The sequence below is a fragment of the Schistocerca serialis genome, chromosome 10, assembly GCF_023864345.2.
Source record: "Schistocerca serialis cubense isolate TAMUIC-IGC-003099 chromosome 10, iqSchSeri2.2, whole genome shotgun sequence".
Taxonomy (NCBI): Eukaryota; Metazoa; Arthropoda; class Insecta; order Orthoptera; family Acrididae; genus Schistocerca; species Schistocerca serialis.
In genome coordinates this window covers 189821130-189843466 of record NC_064647.1, presented here as the reverse complement: position 1 = coordinate 189843466, position 22337 = coordinate 189821130, and the positions used below count along the sequence as shown (strand labels likewise).

The 22337-nt window shown below is 41.6% G+C and overlaps 1 protein-coding gene across 10 annotated transcripts in view; it reads right to left on the bottom strand.

Moving 5' to 3' along the window:
* Positions 1–22337, bottom strand: part of LOC126424541 (YLP motif-containing protein 1) — a 406391-nt gene that overhangs the window by 120801 nt on the left and 263253 nt on the right. For all 10 annotated transcript variants that reach the window (XR_007576188.1, XR_007576187.1, XR_007576189.1 and 7 more), the window contains 2 exons: positions 12170–12337; positions 1148–1270 (listed from right to left, as the gene is read on the bottom strand). Coding sequence is in view for 7 of the 10 variants with exons in the window: in XM_050087281.1 (XP_049943238.1) it covers positions 1148–1270; positions 12170–12337 (291 nt within the window). In the remaining 3 variants the exon portion in view is untranslated. The remainder of the gene's footprint in view (positions 1–1147; positions 1271–12169; positions 12338–22337) is intronic.

The following is a 22337-nucleotide window of genomic DNA, read 5'->3' as shown; positions in this document are numbered from 1 at the left end:
AGTACATAAAAACACACTCTTTTAAACAACATGTTAATGGAATACTTAAGATGTGAATTATTTTATTTTTCAATTAAAATTTACTACTAAAATATTTTACTCTCCTCAATTATATACAAAAATTCTGTGCAAATGATAACAGTGCTCAAACATCTTGCCGAATGCTGTTTTTGTGTCTAATGTACAATAAATTTATGTTTTGAACAATACAGACTGGACCGTAAGAAAGATTTCTCACTGTAACAAACAAGATCAAATGTTCTCCAGAGGAAATCAATAAGGATTCTGCAATAAACACTCAAGAAGTCACATTATCTCTAACCTCTTCCTCTTTTTCTTAAAAGAAAGAAAGACCTGAATAGCCTACCTTATGGATAACAGGCTCAGTGAATGAATTGGTACACAAAGGAAAATAGCTAACATTAAAATTGTGATATACAAATTTGCTATCCATATATCTGACAATTACTTGAGTACAATTATACAAACACTGAAAGCAAGAGCAGTTGGCTGTAATCTTAGCCAACAGTACTGTAGCAAAAACTTAGCCAATAGTACTGTAGCAAACAAGGGAATTACGAAATTTAACGTACTTCACTCAAATGACAAAAAAATAGTAAACACGCACAAGAGCGCACGCACACACGCACACCCACACCCACGCACGCCCGCACGCACACGCACACGCGCACACACACACACACACACACACACACACACACACACACACACACACACACAAGAGAGAGAGAGAGAGAGAGAGAGAGAGAGAGTCTTGAACAAACCTAAATGATTATTTTGTGTGGAGCGCCAACAAAATAGTCTGAGAAATTCCACATTTCAATTACCTGAACCAATTTTCTTCTAAATCCATTTGTTATTGCCAACTGTAATGAACAAATGAACAATGTGGAAATACATAATGCAAGTCTTCTCACTGAATTCCCTGCAGAGGTCTTACCTCAAATTTCAGTGCAGCAGCACACTCACATAGAAACAGTACGAGGTACATAAAGCTCTGATTGGAAGAGCTCCACACTCATTGCTGCCACTGCTGTGGCAGCCCACCTCCTGCGCCATGGCACAATCTCTTCTTTGGAAAGCATGTGCTACTAATCTAAAATGTAGTGAAGCCGGCTCGCCTTACCTCATCACCATCCTTCTCAGTTTCATCTCCCTCTGGTTCCTTGTCAGCTATACTGTCTTGTGATTCAGTTACAGCTTTTGAGTCGTCCTTTTCCACATCAGCTGCAGTATCCTCCATTTCCACCTGAGGCACAAATGAATTACAGAAGAGACAGCTCTGAATGTCACAAGTGATGTCAATGGGAGCACCTACACACTGGTTCGCTAGTCACTGCAGCAGTTTTAACCACCCATTAAGGCCACACTGTGTATTATTTAAGACCATTTATTCTGGCAAGGGCTAACTGTTAGGTACACTCTACAGTTTAATTAATATTCTGGTCTTTTCATGCCACTGTTATGTTTACTATGAAGTATTACACATTAAGACTTAGCAGGTTTTTTTAGTTATGAAAAGTTTTAATATATCATTTTAAAACTTCTACATACAGGTCAATCGCTCTAATGCTACAGTACTGGCAGTGAGCCTGCTCTGTTGTGATTTGACTACTTGCCTCACCCAAGTCTTGGCCACCTCTGCCAACTGCGCAGCGAACTTGCCACGCTATGTTATTATCACTGCTGTGTCTGTTCCTTTGTTTACAGACACTAACAAAACTTCACAATGATGGGAAAAGTTGTATTTCGTAGATTCTTTTATGTATGATTCAGATTAAAAAGAGAAACAAAACGTATATCCATAATGCACTGTTTACAACAATGCCAGTTTCTGCTTGCTTTTCTTTATGCAAATAACACTACTTGTTACAGGGTCATTTTCTATTAGAGTTGATTTGACAATGCAAGGAAAGTGCCATCCTCAAAGCTGTGAGATTTTTTATCTTCCAAATGGCAACCTCAAGTGTTTGTTCTTTCTTTGTGCTGCTTCTCCAGAACTTTACAAATAATAGTCGGATATAGCTTGGACACTGATGGATACTAAAGACCTTGGTGTCATGCATCCACATCATGTCATTATCGTCATGTTCATCATCATCATCATCATCATCACCATGAAATTGTGAATGGAATAACAAGACTTCCGATGTGAAGAAATAGCATACCAGTAGCATTAAAAAAAACAATTTTTGACACAAATGCTGTGCTATTTCTCCACATCGACATTCTTCAAAAGCAGCTGCTGAAAATGTTAATGTAGACATCTGCAGCCGTTATCACTGTCAATAAAACAGTTCAGGAGCTGTTAAAATAAAACAGGATTCAGTGTTGTTAAAATAAAACAGGAGTCAGTGTTGTTAAAATAAAACAGGAGTCAGCTCAGCACAAGTCCTGAGGAAGGCCACTAGCTATAGTGTCCAAAACATTGGATAATTTTATATACTGACAATGTGTTCAACAGCCCAGAAGAATTTTATTGACAGTTATTGAAAATTATGAACAAAAATCTAAATGACAAGACTAGTCTCTGAGATGGACTGAGATGTGTGAGGGGTAATGCTGATATAATCGGCACTCAGCGCTAACAACAGGAACTGCAACATTTAACTTCACCATGCAGCTTTGACACTACAACTACTAGGTCACTGACATTTGCTGCAATGAGTAAACAGGTAAGTCAACATGAGGTGTTCCGCACAAATCTGATATGTGATGAAACTGAATGGCAGACCCATTGGCTGCCTTTTACTGTGCCACTTATGTACTGTTACCATTGTTGGCAAAGTGGTTTTGCCATTCGTGAACATGCATGGTTTTCCTTTCAATTCTTGCTCTAAGGGAGATAAGCAGGCTGCTAGCTTGTTGATGTATAGAATATCTAACAATAAATCAATACTTAAACATGTTGTTGTTGTTGTGGTCTTCAGTCCTGAGACTGGTTTGATGCAGCTCTCCATGCTACTCTATCCTGTGCAAGCTTTTTCATCTCCCAGTACCTACTGCAACCTACATCCTTCTGAATCTGCTTAGTGTATTCATCTCTTGGTCTCCCCCTACGATTTTTACCCTCCACGCTGCCCTCCAGTACTAAATTGGTGATCCCTTGATGCCTCAGAACATGTCCTACCAACCGATCCCTTCTTCTGGTCAAGTTGCGCCACAAACTTCTCTTCTCCCCAATCCTATTCAATACTTCCTCATTAGTTATGTGATCTACCCATCTAATCTTCAGCATTCTTCTGTAGCACCACATTTCGAAAGCTTCTATTCTCTTCTTGTCCAAACTATTTATCGTCCATGTTTCACTTCCATACATGGCTACACTCCATACGAATACTTTCCGAAATGACTTCCTGACACTTAAATCAATACTGGATGTTAACAAATTTCTCTTCTTCAGAAACGCTTTCCTTGCCATTGCCAGCCTACATTTTATATCCTCTCTACTTCGACCATCATCAGTTATTTTGCTCCCCAAATAGCAAAACTCCTTTACTACTTTAAGTGCCTCATTTCCTAATCTAATTCCCTCAGCATCACCCGACTTAATTAGACTGCATTCCATTATCCTTGTTTTGCTTTTGTTGATGTTCATCTTATATCCTCCTTTCAAGACACTGTCCATTCCATTCAACTGCTCTTCCAAGTCCTTTGCTGTCTCTGACAGAATTACAATGTCATCGGCGAACCTCAAAGTTTTTATTTCTTCTCCATGAATTTTAATACCTACTCCGAATTTTTCTTTTGTTTCCTTTACTGCTTCCTCAATATACAGATTGAACAACATCGGGGACAGGCTACAACCCTGTCTTACTCCCTTCCCAACCACTGCTTCCCTTTCATGTCCCTCGACTCTTATAACTGCCATCTGGTTTCTGTACAAATTGGAAATAGCCTTTCGCTCCCTGTATTTTACCCCTGCCACCTTTAGAATTTGAAACAGAGTATTCCAGTCAACATTGTCAAAAGCTTTCTCTAAGTCTACAAATGCTAGAAACGTAGGTTTGCCTTTCCTTAATCTTTCTTCTAAGATAAGTCGTAAGGTCAGTATTGCCTCACGTGTTCCAGTGTTTCTACGGAATCCAAACTGATCTTCCCCGAGGTTGGCTTCTACTAGTTTTTCCATTCGTCTGTAAAGAATTCGTGTTAGTATTTTGCAGCTGTGACTTATTAAGCTGATAGTTCGGTAATTTTCACATCTGTCAACACCTGCTTTCTTTGGGATTGGAATTATTATATTCTTCTTGAAGTCTGAGGGTATTTCGCCTGTTTCATACATCTTGCTCACCAGATGGTAGAGTTTTGTCAGGACTGGCTCTCCCACGGCCGTCAGTAGTTCCAATGGAATATTGTCTACTCCGGGGGCCTTGTTTCGACTCAGGTCTTTCAGTGCTCTGTCAAACTCTTCACGCAGTATCGTATCTCCCATTTCATCTTCATCTACATCCTCTTCCATTTCCATAATATTGTCCTCAAGTACATCGCCCTTGTATAGACCCTCTATATACTCCTTCCACCTTTCTGCTTTCCCTTCTTTGCTTAGAACTGGGTTTCCATCTGAGCTCTTGATATTCATACAAGTCGTTCTCTTATCTCCAAAGGTCTCTTTAATTTTCCTGTAGGCGGTATCTATCTTACCCCTAGTGAGATAGGCCTCTACATCCTTACATTTGTCCTCTAGCCATCCCTGCTTAGCCATTTTGCACTTCCTGTCGATATCATTTTTGAGACGTTGTATTCCTTTTTGCCTGTTTCACTTACTGCATTTTTATATTTTCTCCTTTCATCAATTAAATTTAATATTTCTTCTGTTACCCAAGGATTTCTACTAGCCCTCGTCTTTTTACCTACTTGATCCTCTGCTGCCTTCACTACTTCATCCCTCAAAGCTACCCATTCTTCTTCTACTGTATTTATTTCCCCCATTCCTGTCAATTGCTCCCTTATGCTCTCCCTGAATCTCTGTACAACCTCTGGTTCTTTTAGTTTATCCAGGTCCCATCTCCTTAAATTCCCACCTTTTTGCAGTTTCTTCAGTTTTAATCTACAGGTCATAACCAATAGATTGTGGTCAGAGTCCACATCTGCCCCTGGAAATGTCTTACAATTTAAAACCTGGTTCCTAAATCTCTGTCTTACCACTATATAATCTATCTGATACCTTTTAGTATCTCCAGGGTTCTTCCATGTATACAACCTTCTTTCATGATTCTTAAACCAAGTGTTAGTTATGATTATGTTGTGCTCTGTGCAAAATTCTACCAGGCGGCTTCCTCTTTCATTTCTGTCCCCCAATCCATATTCACCTACTATGTTTCCTTCTCTCCCTTTTCCTACACTCGAATTCCAGTCACCCATGACTATTAAATTTTCGTCTCCCTTCACAATCTGAATAATTTCTTTTATTTCATCATACACTTCTTCAATTTCTTCGTCATCTGCAGAGCTAGTTGGCATATAAACTTGTACTACTGTAGTAGGTGTGGGCTTCGTATCTATCTTGGCCACAATAATGCGTTCACTATGCTGTTTGTAGTAGCTTACCCGCATTCCTATTTTCCTATTCATTATTAAACCTACTCCTGCATTACCCCTATTTGATTTTGTGTTTATAACCCTGTAGTCACCTGACCAGAAGTCTTGTTCCTCCTGCCACCGAACTTCACTAATTCCCACTATATCTAACTTCAACCTATCCATTTCCCTTTTTAAATTTTCTAACCTACCTGCCCGATTAAGGGATCTGACATTCCACGCTCCGATCCGTAGAACACCAGTTTTCTTTCTCCTGATAACGACATCCTCTTGAGTAGTCCCTGCCCGGAGATCCGAATGGGGGACTATTTTACCTCCGGAATATTTTACCCAAGAGGACGCCATCATCATGTAATCATACAGTAAAGCTGCATGCCTCGGGAAAAATACTTAAACATACAGCTCTGAAACAGGCTGTTTATTTACAATGTACAGCCAATATTTTTATAGGTCAGTACATAGATATTTTTTTCATCGATATATCAGTACTTTTTTTCCGATCTATTGAGGGTCAATAAAAACATTTTTGTAAATACAGATATCTCGGATTCCTGATTTTTTTAAAATATCAACAATCCTATTCCACAGACAGCAAAACACCTGAATGTGAGCGCAATGCTTGACTATGGTATAAGCAACTGAGTATCATGCTTGTATTGTAAATGACGTACTTCTCTCACCAAGTTGATATGCTACATTTTTATTCACTCTATGTATTTTATGTGATTGTCAGCATTTTCACAATATATCTTCTCTTTTATTTAAAAAAAAAATTCAGAAACTAATCTTTGGGGTGGTTGTGCCATACATCAATCCAGACTGTGCAGCAGATTTTCACTATTTTCCCGTAGCTGGACTTACACTCCTGTGTATGTATTTTCCCTGAACCCAATTGCTTTCCTATCTCCATATCTTCTTTAATTCAGTTATTCCCTGTTATTCTAGTTTTGCTGCATGTTTCTTGGCCAACATTTTATATCCAGTACCATGAAGGGTCCAAAAAATCTCACTCTTCTCTGGAATATCATATTTAAAATTGGTTCCACACTCTCTTGCAGCTACCGTATTGATTCTTGTCACCAAACTTTATCTTTTTCTTGTGTCCCACATGTTGCTCAAGGGTCCCCCCCCCCCCCCCCCCCCCTCTTCTCTCTCTCTTCTCCTCCAGTCAGATGCAAGCTCTCTTCTCCACAGTGACTGTCTGTTCTAAATGCAAGATATTTCAAATTATTGACAGACGATGCTGCAATTCACAGTTTCTCTATCGGTTTTTCTTTCTGTAGTTGTCTTTACAACTATTTCTACAGTATTTGGGATATGTTTATTGTGTGTTTGTCTGTAACTCACTTGTTACATTCATCTAAAAATATTGGAATTTCCTTTCAATTTTCCAGACGGTCTCTGCATCTAATAATTTAGACTTATAGTAGACAACACTGAGACCAGGTTCAACTGTAATTTCTGCCCAATTTTACTGTCTGTTTGCACCTTCTGCCTTATCATGTAACAATGTTGTACAGGTGGCAAAAACTATAAACGCTGCTGTGATGTCACACTGCCACAACAGTGTTCATAGCACAAAATATGGTAGAGGTTGAAAATACCGCTTCAGTTGTAAATTTCTTTTATCATCACAACCGGTTTCAGACCTCATAAGCCCATCCTCAGGTGTCGCAACTGTGCTGTGCGCCCTGAGCGTCACGGTGGACGTGTACTAGGCGCCGTTTGCTACCTATGAGTGCAGAACAGTGACTCCCTGTCCTGCACTCATAGGTAGCAAACCGTGTCTTGTACACGTCCACCGCAGCACTCGGTAGCCACAGCACAGTTTCGACACCTGAGGATGGGCTTATGAGAGCCCGAAACCAGTTGTGATAATAAAAGAAATTTACAACTGAAGCGGTATTTTCAACCTCTAGTATAATGCTCAGTTGTGGATGTTCATCCAACAGGATTGTCTGTCACAAAATATGGGTTAAGCATAGACAAAGCTAAGAAAAAAGTGACAAATAACAGAAGAAAGGTAGCAGAAAGATAACTGGACTGAGTTCTTATGAAATTGTGATTACGCTGGAAAAAACAATTCTCAAAAGGTGTTTAATCCAGGTAAAATGGGAACATTGGGTACACTAATAGTGGGTCGCTTTTTGCCTAATAATAAAGATAAGAAGCTTACAGTGTGTTTCCATCACAGTAGAGTAAATAACCACAGGTAGCTAGTAGAAGCAAATGGATGTATTGTAACATACTCCAGAATACGGTAAACACTCTTCAGCTGGGACATGATTTAAGCAAAAATCACATGAACTTTACTTTCCATAATATCTAAAACTGGAAAATAATTCTAAAATTTGCAACATAACAGGGTGAGGCAGTCCAATAGTTTCCAAATTACAAAAATAGTCAAGCTGATAACTTGATTATTTTTCCACAATTGCTTTAAATTGTCAAATTAAGTGTATAGATTGAAAGAAAAGACCCTGTTTCAGGTGCTCCAACACTATTGAAACACAATGAAGTAATAAAAGAAAACAGAACACAATGTCTTGCAAGGAGGTCTTATACTATTAGCTTGTATTATTCTCACCTCAATTCCTCACCCTGTCATTTCTCATGTCCTCTACTACAAGAACTACAGTTTGGGTCTCTCTCTTTCGTGAAATGCTGCCTTTTATGTTGCATCTCTAGAAAGTATTCTGTTATCAGTTTTAGTGAAACACCGGGGTTTGGATTCATAGCTATTTAACAATCTGAAGATCTGATTGGTTAGTCTGTTACTATCCATTCAGTATCAGTGTCCATAAAACGGCTGTCAACTTTTCCTCGTTACATTAGTTAGCATCTCCATTTTAAAACTGAGTACTCTGTTTTATCTTAATCTGTATTTAGCATTATTATTACTTTTAGGTCCCAGTTTTTTATTAGAATTCTTCTTTCAACTTTTTCCCGTTTTTCAAGATCCACCAACGTGTAAAGTGTTTCTCCTGTATATGGTGCTTGGCCTTTCCAGTGTTTGGCAGTGCCTGATTTTTGTGTTCCAAGACAAAGATTTTTTTGTTATATATGTTTTTTGTCATTTAATTAACATACGCTGCCATGTTAACAAATAGTTACATGTAGGGTTTATAACTTGACATCTTATTTCCTTCACTATTCTCCCTCCTTGCCTTCCCCTTTTCACAATAAACCACATGTTTAATCAATATATAACTTACAGCACACATTTCTAAAATTCCACCATTGTTTTTGAGTAAAGTAGTGACCTGCCCCAGGTTCGCACAGATAGCTTTAAGTAGGTTAGGCCAGAGAACTCGTGTGGCGTAGTGTATTTTGTCTGTGGGCCACTGAGTGTGGTTACGAATAAATTTAAGAGAACAACATTAAATAACTGAATACCACCACTTTCATATAACTTATGCAATGTAAGCAGTGCACAGCACAGGTCATCTGAAGGTATGAATGTCATGTGCTCTGTATTGAATTGGCAACTGGAGTGACATTTCATGGCAATGATGAGAGGACATCATGATGTAAGTAATACATTTACAATCAGTGTCGATAATGTCACATGAATCATGGGTGTATATTAGTGAATGATTCAATATGAACTGGAGGCTGGCTGAGGTGGCACAAATAAAAGAAAAAAAATAAGAAAAAACACAAATGATGTACACATTCAGCTAGTGTTACAGCACTCCTCTTGTGAAGTTTAGCATGCACTGTGATGCACTTTTAAGAGCTGTTGCCGCAATTCTTTGCCTTGGATTCTTTATGGCAGACTTCAATAACGCGCCATGCAAAGAATCACATCAACATCTAGGTTTGATTCAAGCAAGGCATAAAGCTGACAGTTGAGTTATTTGCCACGCTGCTGAAAGAACATATTGTATGTAAACAAAGCAAAGTTGCTGTAACTGCTGAAATAGTTTTTCCGAAAAATGTTGTACTTGGAGAATTAAAAATAAAACCAATAATATATGGTGTTCATCCATGATCATGTAGACATATATTTAAGGAGTTTAGTATTCAGCCTACTGCTTCACAGTATATTTATCCCCTCGTGAAGTTTGCTGTAAATGATCTACTACAGTTCGAAAGGAACAATGATGTGTATAATTGCAATACCACAAGGAAAAATCGAATTCATTACTCCACATTAAGGTCCTCTCTAGCACAGAAATGGATGCACAACTGTGCAACAAAAATTTTTGATCACTTACCCAGTGATATAAAATGTCTGACAACAAGCAAAGTAAAATTTGATAGCAAATTCAGAAAGTTTCTTCTTGAAACAACTCCTATTCCATAGGAGAATTTCTATTATTGTAATGTGTACAAGGTGGTGGGCAGGAATTACTAACTCATACTTACTTTTGTGTGTGTGTGTGTGTGTGTGTGTGTGTGTGTGTGTGTGTGTGTGTGAGGAGGGGGGGACCTCAAAAATATAAGTTTATGTACAAATTAAAGTGTGATGTGAATGCAAAATGACTCGTTCCACATCATTAGGATCTATTGTGCAAAATGATCCATGAAACATGTAACTAACTAACTAACTCATATTTTGGAATTGCACATAGTTTTAGTTAAGCAGTTCTTCTCAAACATTTGCAGAGAAACTATTGGTTAAAAATATTTGATTATTTCAAACTGTAAGTCTAACATCACAGCCTCATGATGAGGTAGGTACCTTTTCATTGTCAGTCATGCTCATTACATCACTTCAAACGTGAGTAACTCACTGTCAGTTGTTCAAAGAATTTGCAGTGAATTAGAAGTGCACATAATGAATGCGGATCTGAGGGAAGCATAAATTGGCAGTCCGAAATTCTCATAATATTTACATATCCATATCTCAATACTGTTGAGGTCAACACTAGGTTAAATGGCAAAATGAAAAAAAGTGACCCAGCTGGGATTTGATCCCACATCCTTTCAGTTTTCAGCAACATACTCTGTCACTAGAACACCACACCAGATGCAAATTAGATTCCACTTGCAGCGTTCTACAGTCACTGCTGCTCTCTTAAGTTACAATGGCTGTTTGCCAGGTGGCAATGACAATGCTTTCACAACTTAACTTTAACTCACCATAATCCAGAAAATTTGTAAGAAATATTTATAAATTATATACAAAAATCTTCCTCATGACTCAGTCTACCTATTAGCCAAAACCAGACCGAAATCCCTACAGCAGTTCCTGAGATTAGCAAACATAAACACACTGATGTGAGTAATCATCTTCAGTTTACATATACCGGGTGCTCATTTTAACTGAAGACATGGAAATATTTCGAAAACTACACATCTGATCAAAAAAGTTATGATTCCAATTTAATTCCAATTTGTTTGTCTCTGAGGGGTACAACCAATGATATCACACTCAACTCTCCATCCCACCTCGTGTATGGGGGCAACTTTGAAATCTTCAATGGGTATCCCCACTTTTTACTGCAGATTACAATTCTATGGCAAAATCTACATATGTTTTGTCTGAAGCAGTTTCTTCATTTTACCGCAGATGGTGCTGTAATCGGAGGAATAGACATGCTACTCAAAAGCCCTTGAATATCCAATGGCACACGGGAGTTTTTGAGATTTTTCAATTGCTTCTGTTAAAATGAACACCCAGTATAGAGAAGAGATGATTACTTATCTCTCTCCACAGTTGTTCCAAAATGGATGTGTTGTACTTTATTGTGTTCATTCCAGGAGTAAGAAAAACTTTGCTAGCAGTGTGAGATGTTAATACAGCATTGTTTTACATCATCTCAATTATTCACATTAATCAACAGTAACTTCATGTTAGGTGAGTAACTTACAGTACTCACATGTGCACAAGAACAGTGATACATGGAACCTGGAAGGACCCACTAAATGCATACATGACTGAATACAACAGTTCACTGAATCACAGGAAAATCAATGACAAGTTGTGGGCATGGAATCAAAACAATAATCAGTGATTTTATGGGATGTAGCAAGCTAAAAACAAGCCCCAAATAAAATGTTCTTTGTGGCCTTTCAAGATGGACAGTATTGTCCTTGAGGACTTCCTTGATTCTGTGAATTTGAATTTTTTCAGTATGGAACTGTTAAAGATGCAGACCACACAAAAGAGTAACTTCATCTTTTTCAATGAAGGGGTAATTTAATAGCCATATTCTTCCGTACTAGATCACGGATAAAATCTGTAATGCTGTATCTACCAGAATGTTCGCACGTGGTTCTTTGTTGTGTAAATGGGTAACATTACCCTAATGAGAATGTAGTTCTAAATAACTGGAAACAAGGAACTGGATTCTGCCAGTGCTGACCTTTAAAACATCAGCATGCAGATGCCTGCTCCTCTTTGAAGGTGAAGACACTGATCATTTAAATGAGGAAGACAAAACTGCACACCAGTGTTCCACTGCTATCTGTGCATACTTCAGTTTTCTTGACATACGTATTAAACATTAACTGTAGAGCACTGGTCACACAGATTAACAGGAATTGATAAGGAAACATCTACTGTCAGACTGGTTGTCATTTCTACAGTCACTGCTAGAAACACAAAGCAATCTCAACAAAAACTGCAATAGTGAGGCACTTAAACAATGTTTCACCTTACCTCTGTGATAGCGACTGATTGTAGCAATGAGCGAACATCAAGGCGGAGGTAGTGTTTCGGAGTAGGCTCCCAGTTTTCGATGATCTCACTGATGTCTTTCTCTGAACGATTGTGGATGTTCCTCTTCGAGCACACTGAAGCGTCCATATCCATTTCACAGATGTATACCTTTGGTGAGAAAAAGACACCAAAAACTTAATTACAGGAAGTCATGTTACATTCTAAAAAGAACTCAGCAGCAGTGATTTGGTCCTGTCAGAAACTAGTGCATGTGTGCCTTGTACGAGAGAAAGGAACAACTCTTCTGCAACAGTACTGCATGTAAATGCAGAAATGAGTAACCTGGAGAAGCCCGTGATGGTGGTGAAACTATTGTCACCTCCATGCTGCTTGATGGAAAAAAAAAGGTGATGCAAAACATTTGGGGTATGCAACATGAAAGCGCTGGCAGGTTGATAGAAAAACAAACTAAAACAAACATACACACAAAATTCTAGCTTTCGCAACAAACTGTTGCCTCATCAGGAAAGAGGGAAGGAGAGGGAAAAGGCGAAAGGAAGTGGGTTTTTTGGGAGAGGGTAAGGAGTCATTCCAATCCCGGGAGCGGAAAGACTTACCTTAGGGGGAAAAAAGGACGGGTATACACTCGCACACACACACATATCCATCCACGCATATACAGACACAAGCAGACATATTTAAAGACAAAGAGTTTGGGCAAAGATGTCAGTCGAGGCGGAAGTGCAGAGGCAAAGATGATGTTGAATGACAGGTGAGGTATGAGTGGTGGCAACTTGAAATTAGCGGAGATTGAGGCCTGGTGGGTAACGGGAAGAGAGGATATATTGAAGAACAAATTCCCATCTCCGGAGTTCAGATAGGTTGGTGTTGGTGGGAAGTATCCAGATAACGGTGTAACACTGTGCCAGGATGTGCTGGCCATGCACCAAGGCATGTTTAGCCACAGGGTGATCCTCATTACCAACAAACGCTGTCTGCCTGTGACCATTCATGCGAATGGACAGTTTGTTGCTGGTCATTCCTACATAGAATGCATCACAGTGTAGGCAGGTCAGTTGGTAAATCACGTGGGTGCTTTCACATGTGGCTCTGCCTTTGATCGTGTACACCTTCCGGGTTACAGGACTGGAGTAGGTGGTGGTGGGAGGGTGCATGGGACAGGTTTTACACCGGGGGCGGTTACAAGGATAGGAGCCAGAGGGTAGGGAAGGTGGTTTGGGGATTTCATAGGGATGAACTAACAGGTTACGAAGGTTAGGTGGACGGCGGAAAGACACTCTTGGTGGAGTGGGGAGGATTTCATGAAGGATGGATCTCATTTCAGGGCAGGATTTGAGGAAGTCGTATCCCTGCTGGAGAGCCACATTCAGAGTCTGGTCCAGTCCCGGAAAGTATCCTGTCAGAAGTGGGGCACTTTTGTGGTTCTTCTGTGGGGGATTCTGGGTTTGAGGGGATGAGGAAGTGGCTCTGGTTATTTGCTTCTGTACCAGGTCGGGAGGGTAGTTGCGGGATGCGAAAGCTGTTGTCAGGTTGTTGGTGTAATGGTTCAGGGATTCCGGACTGGAGCAGATTTGTTTGCCACGAAGACCTAGGCTGTAGGGAAGGGACCGTTTGATGTGGAATGGGTGGCAGCTGTCATAATGGAGGTACTGTTGCTTGTTGGTGGGTTTGATGTGGACAGACGTGTGAAGCTGGCCATTAGTAGGACCAGGTGAATCTGATGGAACCAAAGGAGTTGAGGTTGGAGAGGAAATTCTGGAGTTCTTCTTCACTGTGAGTCCAGATCATGAAGATGTCATCAATAAATCTGTACCAAACTTTGGGTTGGCAGGCCTGGGTAACCAAGAAGGCTTCCTCTAAGCGACCCATGAATAGGTTGGTGTACCAGGGGGCCATCCTGGTACCCATGGCTGTTCCCTTTAATTGTTGGTATGTCTGGCCTTCAAAAGTGAAGAAGTTGTGGGTCAGGATGAAGCTGGCTAAGGTGATGAGGAAAGAGGTTTTAGGTAGGGTGGCAGGTGATCGGCGTGAAAGGAAATGCTCCATCGCAGCGAGGCCCTGGACGTGCGGAATATTTGTGTATAAGGAAGTGGCATCAATGGTTACAAGGATGGTTTCTGGGGGTAACACATTGGGTAAAGATTCCAGGCGTTCGAGAAAGTGGTTGGTGTCTTTGATGGAGGATGGGAGACTGCATGTAATGGGTTGAAGGTGTTGATCTACGTAGGCAGAGATACGTTCTGTGGGGGCTTGGTAACCAGCTACAATGGGGCGGCCGGGATGATTGGGTTTGTGGATTTTAGGAAGAAGGTAGAAGGTAGGGGTGTGGGGTGTCGGTGGGGTCAGGAGGTTGATGAAGTCAGGTGAAAGGTTTTGCAGGGGGCCTAAGGTTCTGAGGATTCCTTGAAGCTCCGCCTGGACATCGGGAATGGGGTTACCTTGGCAAACTTTGTATGTGGTGTTGTCTGAAAGCTGACGCAGTCCCTCAGCCACATACTCCCGACGATCAAGTACCACGGTCGTGGAACCCTTGTCCGCCGGAAGAATGACGATGGATCGGTCAGCCTTCAGATCACGGATAGCCTGGGCTTCAGCAGTGGTGATGTTGGGAGTAGGATTAAGGTTTTTTAAGAAGGATTGAGATGCAAGGCTGGAAGTCAGAAATTCCTGGAAGGTTTGGAGAGGGTGATTTTGAGGAAGAGGAGGTGGGTCCCGCTGTGACGGAGGACGGAACTGTTCCAGGCAGGGTTCAATTTGGATGGTGTCTTGGGGAGTTGGATCATTAGGAGTAGGATTAGGATCATTTTTCTTCATGGCAAAGTGATATTTTCAGCAAAGAGTACGAGTCTAGGACAGTAAACCCTTGACGAGGGCTGTTTCGTTGAATCTGGGAGTGGGGCTGAAGGTGAGGCCTTTGGATAAGACAGAGGTTTCGGATTGGGAGAGAGATTTGGAGGAAAGGTTAACTACTGAATTAGGGTGTTGTGGTTCCAGATTGTGTTGATTGGAATTTTGAGATTTTGGAGGGAGTGGAGCTGGAAGTGGGAGATTGAGTAGATGGGAGAGACTGGGTTTGTGTGCAATGAGAGGAGGTTGAGGTTTGCTGGAAAGGTTGTGAAGGGTGAGTGAGTTGCCTTTCCGGAGGTGGGAAACCAGGAGATTGGATAGTTTTTTGAGGTGGAGGGTGGCATGCTGTTCTAATTTGCGGTTGGCCTGTAGAAGGATGCTCTGAACAGCTGGCGTGGATTTGGGAGAGGAAAGTTGAGGACTTTTATTAAGGATAGGAGTTGACGGGTGTGTTCATTGGCTGAGTTGATGTGTAGGTGAAGGATTAGGTGGGTGAGGGCAATGGATTGTTCAGTTTGGAACTGGTATAGGGACTGATGGAAAGAAGGGTTGCAGCCAGAGATGGGAACTTTAAGTGTGAGGCCTTTGGGGGTAATGCCAAATGTCAGACAAGCCTGAGAAAATAGAATATGGGAGCGTAATCTGGCTAGGGCGAAGGCATGTTTGCGGAGGGAATGTAAATAAAACTTAATGGGGTCGTTGTGGGGGTGTTGTGAGGGTGACATGGTATTAGAAAGTGGAAAGTGTAACATGAGGAAATGAAAATGAAAATAAAGATATATGGAGAGGGATAAAGGTGGACTGGAAAGTAACTGGACATCCGGTGTGAAAAAAGGCGAAAGGGTGTTGGTTACAGCTGGGCTATGTTGGACTTGGGTTGGTAGACAACGATGTGCACAAAGGTTAGGTGGTTGTGTTGCCGCCAAAACACGTTAGAGGACGGAGAAATTCGGGAAAATAGCGAAAAAACTGCGTGTAATATATTAAAAGGAGTGGTTTTGTGGTGGCAGATTATGAAAATGAGGCTAACAATTATCTGAAGAAGAAATAATGACGTTAAAACCTGTGGGAAGCGGCTAAAAATTATCAGCGATGTGGGAAAAACGGAAATGGAAATAAAGCGAAAGTTATTAGAACTAGCCGAAATGGTTGTTTAAAAGGTGAAAGGAACTGTTTGTGAACTAGAAATGGTGGATTTTATAGCGGCGGTAGTGTTGAAAGCGGCAAAATTTTTTATTTTTTGTTATTGTTTGGAAGTGGGTTACGTATTATTGAGTATATATAGACGGGATAAAATTGTATATCAGATTACGGTAAAAAGGAGAAGGTGAATACAAAGTGAAACTACTGGCAAAAACAGAAAGAGAAAATAAGACGACAGAAAATATTTCGAAATGCAACAGTGACAATAACAAACGTAATTGTTGGGTTCAAATTAATGATATCAATATAATATTGCCCTCACCCACCTAATCCTTTACCTACACATCAACTCAGCCAATGAACACACCCGTCAACTCCTATCCTTAATCTTTCCACTCCCACATCCACAGCGGATGTTCAGAGCATCCTCCTACAGGCCAACCGTAAATTAGAACAGCATGCCACCCTCCACCTCAGAAAACTATCCAATCTCCTGGTTTCCCACTTCCGGAAAGGCAACTCACTCACCCTTCACAACCTTTCCAGCAAACCTCAACCTCCTCTCATTGCACACAAACCCAGTCTCTCCCATCTACTCAATCTCCCACTTCCAGTTCCTCTCCCTCCAAAACCTCAAAATTCCAATCAACACAATCTGGAACCACAACACCCTAATTCAGTAGTTAACCTTTCCTCCAAATCTCTCTCCCAATCCGAAACCTCTGTCTTATCCAAAGGCCTCACCTTCAGCCCCACTCCCAGATTCAACAAAACAGCCCTCGTCAAAGGTTTACTGTCCTACACTCGTACTCTCTGCTGGAAATATCACTTTGCCATGAAGAAAAATGATCCTAATCCTACTCCTAATGATCCAACTCCCCAAGACACCATCCAAATTGAACCCTGCCTGAAACAGTTCCGTCCTCCGTCGCAGCGGGACCCACCTCCTCTTCCTCAAAATCACCCTCTCCAAACCTTCCAGGAATTTCTGACTTCCAGCCTTGCATCTCAATCCTTCTTAAAAAACCTTAATGCTACTCCCAACATCACCACTGCTGAAGCCCAGGCTATCCGTGATCTGAAGGCTGACCGATCCATCGTCATTCTTCCGGCGGACAAGGGTTCCACGACCGTGGTACTTGATCGTCGGGAGTATGTGGCTGAGGGACTGCGTCAGCTTTCAGACAACACCACATACAAAGTTTGCCAAGGTAACCCCATTCCCGATGTCCAGGCGGAGCTTCTAGGAATCCTCAGAACCTTAGGCCCCCTGCAAAACCTTTCACCTGACTTCATCAACCTCCTGACCCCACCGACACCCCACACCCCTACCTTCTACCTTCTACCTTCTTCCTAAAATCCACAAACCCAATCATCCCGGCCGCCCCATTGTAGCTGGTTACCAAGCCCCCACAGAACGTATCTCTGCCTACATAGATCAATACCATCAACCCATTACATGCAGTCTCCCATCCTTCATCAAAGACACCAACCACTTTCTCCAACGCCTGGAATCCTTACCCAATGTGTTACCCCCGGAAACCATCCTTGTAACCATTGATGCCACTTTCTTATACACAAATATTCCGCACGTCCAGAGCCTCGCTGCGATGGAGCATTTCCTTTCACGCCGATCACCTGCCACCCTACCTAAAACCTCTTTCCTCATCACCTTAGCCAGCTTCATCCTGACCCACAACTTCTTCACTTTTGAAGGCCAGACATACCAACAATTAAAGGGAACAGCCATGGGTACCAGGATGGCCCCCTGGTACGCCAACCTATTCATGGGTCGCTTAGAGGAAGCCTTCTTGGTTACCCAGGCCTGCCAACCCAAAGTTTGGTACAGATTTATTGATGACATCTTCATGATCTGGACTCACAGTGAAGAAGAACTCCAGAATTTCCTCTCCAACCTCAACTCCTTTGGTTCCATCAGATTCACCTGGTCCTACTAATGGCCAGCTTCACACGTCTGTCCACATCAAACCCACCAACAAGCAACAGTACCTCCATTATGACAGCTGCCACCCATTCCACATCAAACGGTCCCTTCCCTACAGCCTAGGTCTTCGTGGCAAACAAATCTGCTCCAGTCCGGAATCCCTGAACCATTACACCAACAACCTGACAACAGCTTTCGCATCCCGCAACTACCCTCCCGACCTGGTACAGAAGCAAATAACCAGAGCCACTTCCTCATCCCCTCAAACCCAGAATCCCCCACAGAAGAACCACAAAAGTGCCCCACTTCTGACAGGATACTTTCCGGGACTGGACCAGACTCTGAATGTGGCTCTCCAGCAGGGATACGACTTCCTCAAATCCTGCCCTGAAATGAGATCCATCCTTCATGAAATCCTCCCCACTCCACCAAGAGTGTCTTTCCGCCGTCCACCTAACCTTCGTAACCTGTTAGTTCATCCCTATGAAATCCCCAAACCACCTTCCCTACCCTCTGGCTCCTATCCTTGTAACCGCCCCCGGTGTAAAACCTGTCCCATGCACCCTCCCACCACCACCTACTCCAGTCCTGTAACCCGGAAGGTGTACACGATCAAAGGCAGAGCCACATGTGAAAGCACCCATGTGATTTACCAACTGACCTGACTACACTGTGATGCATTCTATGTGGGAATGACCAGCAACAAACTGTCCATTCGCATGAATGGTCACAGGCAGACAGTGTTTGTTGGTAATGAGGATCACCCTGTGGCTAAACATGCCTTGGTGCACGGCCAGCACATCTTGGCACAGTGTTACACTGTTATCTGGATACTTCCCACCAACACCAACCTATCCGAACTCCGGAGATGGGAATTTGTTCTTCAATATATCCTCTCTTCCCGTTACCCACCAGGCCTCAATCTCCGCTAATTTCAAGTTGCCGCCACTCATACCTCACCTGTCATTCAACATCATCTTTGCCTCTGCACTTCCGCCTCGACTGACATCTCTGCCCAAACTCTTTGTCTTTAAATATGTCTGCTTGTGTCTGTATATGTGTGGATGGATATGTGTGTGTGTGCGAGTGTATACCCGTCCTTTTTTCCCCCTAAGGTAAGTCTTTCCGCTCCCGGGGTTGGAATGACTCCTTACCCTCTCCCAAAAAACCCACTTCCTTTCGCCTTTCCCTCTCCTTCCCTCTTTCCTGATGAGGCAACAGTTTGTTGCGAAAGCTTGAATTTTGTGTGTATGTATGTGTCTGTGTTTCTATCGACCTGCCAGCGCTTTCGTATGGTAAGTCACATCATCTTTGTTTTTAAATATATTTTTCCCGCGTAGAATGTTTCCCATATATATATATATATCAATATAATAGAGGGAAACATTCCACGTGGGAAAAATTTATCTAAAAATAAAGATGATGTGACTTACCGAACGAAAGTGCTGGCAGGCCGATAGACACACAAACAAATACAAACACACACACAAAATTCAAGCTTTCGCAACAAACTGTTGCCTCATCAAGAAAGAGGGAAGGAGAGGGAAAAGACGAAAGGATGTGGGTTTTAAGGGAGAGGGTAAGGAGTCATTCCAATCCCGGGAGCGGAAAGACTTACCTTAGGGGGAAAGAAGGGGTATACACTCGCACACACACACACACACACACACACATATCCAGCATGAAAGTTAAGTAGCACCTTACCTTTATTCCACTGACAAAATTTCTGAGTTCTGACGAATTTGAAAAGGAATTTTTAGAGCAATTTTGGTCTGAGTCTATACAAGAAAGATTACGCAAAACAGTGTACAGTGCCGAAATGTATAACCCAAAGATGGGCAGACCAAGGAAATACTTTGAAAAATATAAAAATATGGCCAGTCACTGGGATGAGCCTGTAATACTTAAAGATTTGTTGGGAGTTCTGAAAGTAAGAATACCAGTCACTATTTGACAACAATTATTTAACACCCCTGATACTGATATAAAGGAGTTTCTTATCATAACTGACGAGTTAGATTTAGTACAGGATGATGTAAGAAAATCTACTGAAGGAATTGCCAATCGTAGGAATAATAATAATAATGGTAAACCATCATGGAATGGGAACCCTTCAATCACGGGCGATAACAGTCCTAGGAAAAATAAAAGTAAACAGTTCAATAATTGGGGTTATTACAATAATAATAAAATGAATTATGGATCAAAGGTAGAAAACAACAGTAACAAAAGCAATCAAAACCAACCTGTATTGAATAATAATCATCAACAGGGTGATAACGAAAACGTAAATAACCATTTTAATCATAAAAGGAGAACTGGAAGTGGGCAAAATAGTCCTTATGTGGACAACCCAAAAAACATGCGGTCAGGGCAAGGATACTGGCAACAGCCAGGTCCTAGTGGTTGGAATCCACAACCAACATACGGTTCGCATTCACAGCCAATAAATTTTATGCACGCTATACCCATGCAGGATAATCCTTATCCACAACAGTGGAATAAATGAGTAAGACCATCTCCCACTAACGACCAACAAAATGCGAGGATAGTGGAGATGCCTTCTGAGCAGGAACCAAATAATAAGAAACCATCAAACTAAAATTGGGCCCTGTATGCCTTCGACAGGTGACCAAGGATGGAAACGAAGGCAGTAGGTCGAAGAGCCCACCATTTTGGACAAAGAGAAGAAATAAATAGTTCAAGCACGAATAACTGCAATTATAAGCAATGTGACCACCACTACACTTCTTGATACCGGAGCGAGTGTGTCAGTTATGAATATGCAGTTCTATAAAAGGGCCTCGCAGATAAGAAAATTACCAGTTTTGCCTGTTTCAAACTGCAAAGTTGTTGGTGCACTAGGACAGAAGGCCCAAACAATCAAGTTCCAGACTCAAGCTGAGATTCAAATGGAAATTTGAGCCATAGCATGCACATTCCTTTTAGTAGAGAATCTTTCGGTCTTACTGGGACTAGATTTTATGCGGAAGAAGGAGGCAATAATAGACGTTGCCCATGCGACCTTCACCTTTAAATACCATCAGCAACAGATGACAATTGACCTCAACCATGAATTTCATGCAGCTCGTAACCAATAAGAAATTTGATTTTTTCCATCAGTGTTCCAAAACAGCTCATGTTGGAGAATGAACAAATGAAATTCTGTCATAATCCATCAAAATAATGATGCACTCAATTCCAAGACTATCAGTGACACTATCAAGCAACAAACATTGAGGAATTTCAAGCTAAACAATTGACAGAGTTATTATCTAAATACCCTGCAGTATTTGCAGATAAGCCTGGTATCGTGAAAGGATATGGCTATGATATGCAGGTATATCCACATAAGAGCTATTGTTGAGCATCTTACTTGGTCCCCTGGACCAGAAAGGAAGAGGTCATGAAAAAGATAAGGAAGATGGTGGGCTGGGGTATAACTGAGACATCGAACTCCCCTTATGGTAGTCCTCCGCTAACAATAAGAAAAGCAGATAAAAGAGTTAGACTGGTTCTTGACGCACGGGACATTAACAAAATTATCATGCCTGTGCAAATGAAACCCGACAATTTAGACGAGCAGATCCAGAAGTTTTATGGCAAAGGATACTTAAGCTCTTTAGATCTGAGATCATCATTCTGGCAAATAACGTCCCGTCGACAACGAGGTCATTAGAGACGGAGCACAAGCCCAGGTCAGGGAAGGATGGGGAAGGAAATCGGCCGTGGCCTTTCAAGGGAACCATCCCGGCATTTGCCTGAAACGATTTAGGGAAATCACGGAAAACCTAAATCAGGATGGCTGGAGACGGGATTGAACCGTTGTCCTCCCGAATGCGAGTCCAGTGTGTTAACCACGCCAGAGTATTTATTGCGGCACTTGACAATGTGCTGGGGCCACAGTTGCTCGATCGAGCCACAGCATATGTTGATGATCTCTTACTAGCAACAGAGAGATGGGACGAGCACATTAATCTATTGCAAGATGTTCTAAGTAAATTTGTCTAAAGGGGAGTCGTGGTAAATATAGAGAAATCAAAATTTGCCGAAAAGTAGATTAAATTTCTAGGACGTATTATTTCACCTGAGAGTATCAAACCAGATCCCACTAAGATAGCAGCAATTGCTAACTTCCTTTATCCCAAAACTAAGCGACAATTAAAGAGTTTCATTGGTTTGGCGTCCTCCTCCTGGCATTTTCTACCCACT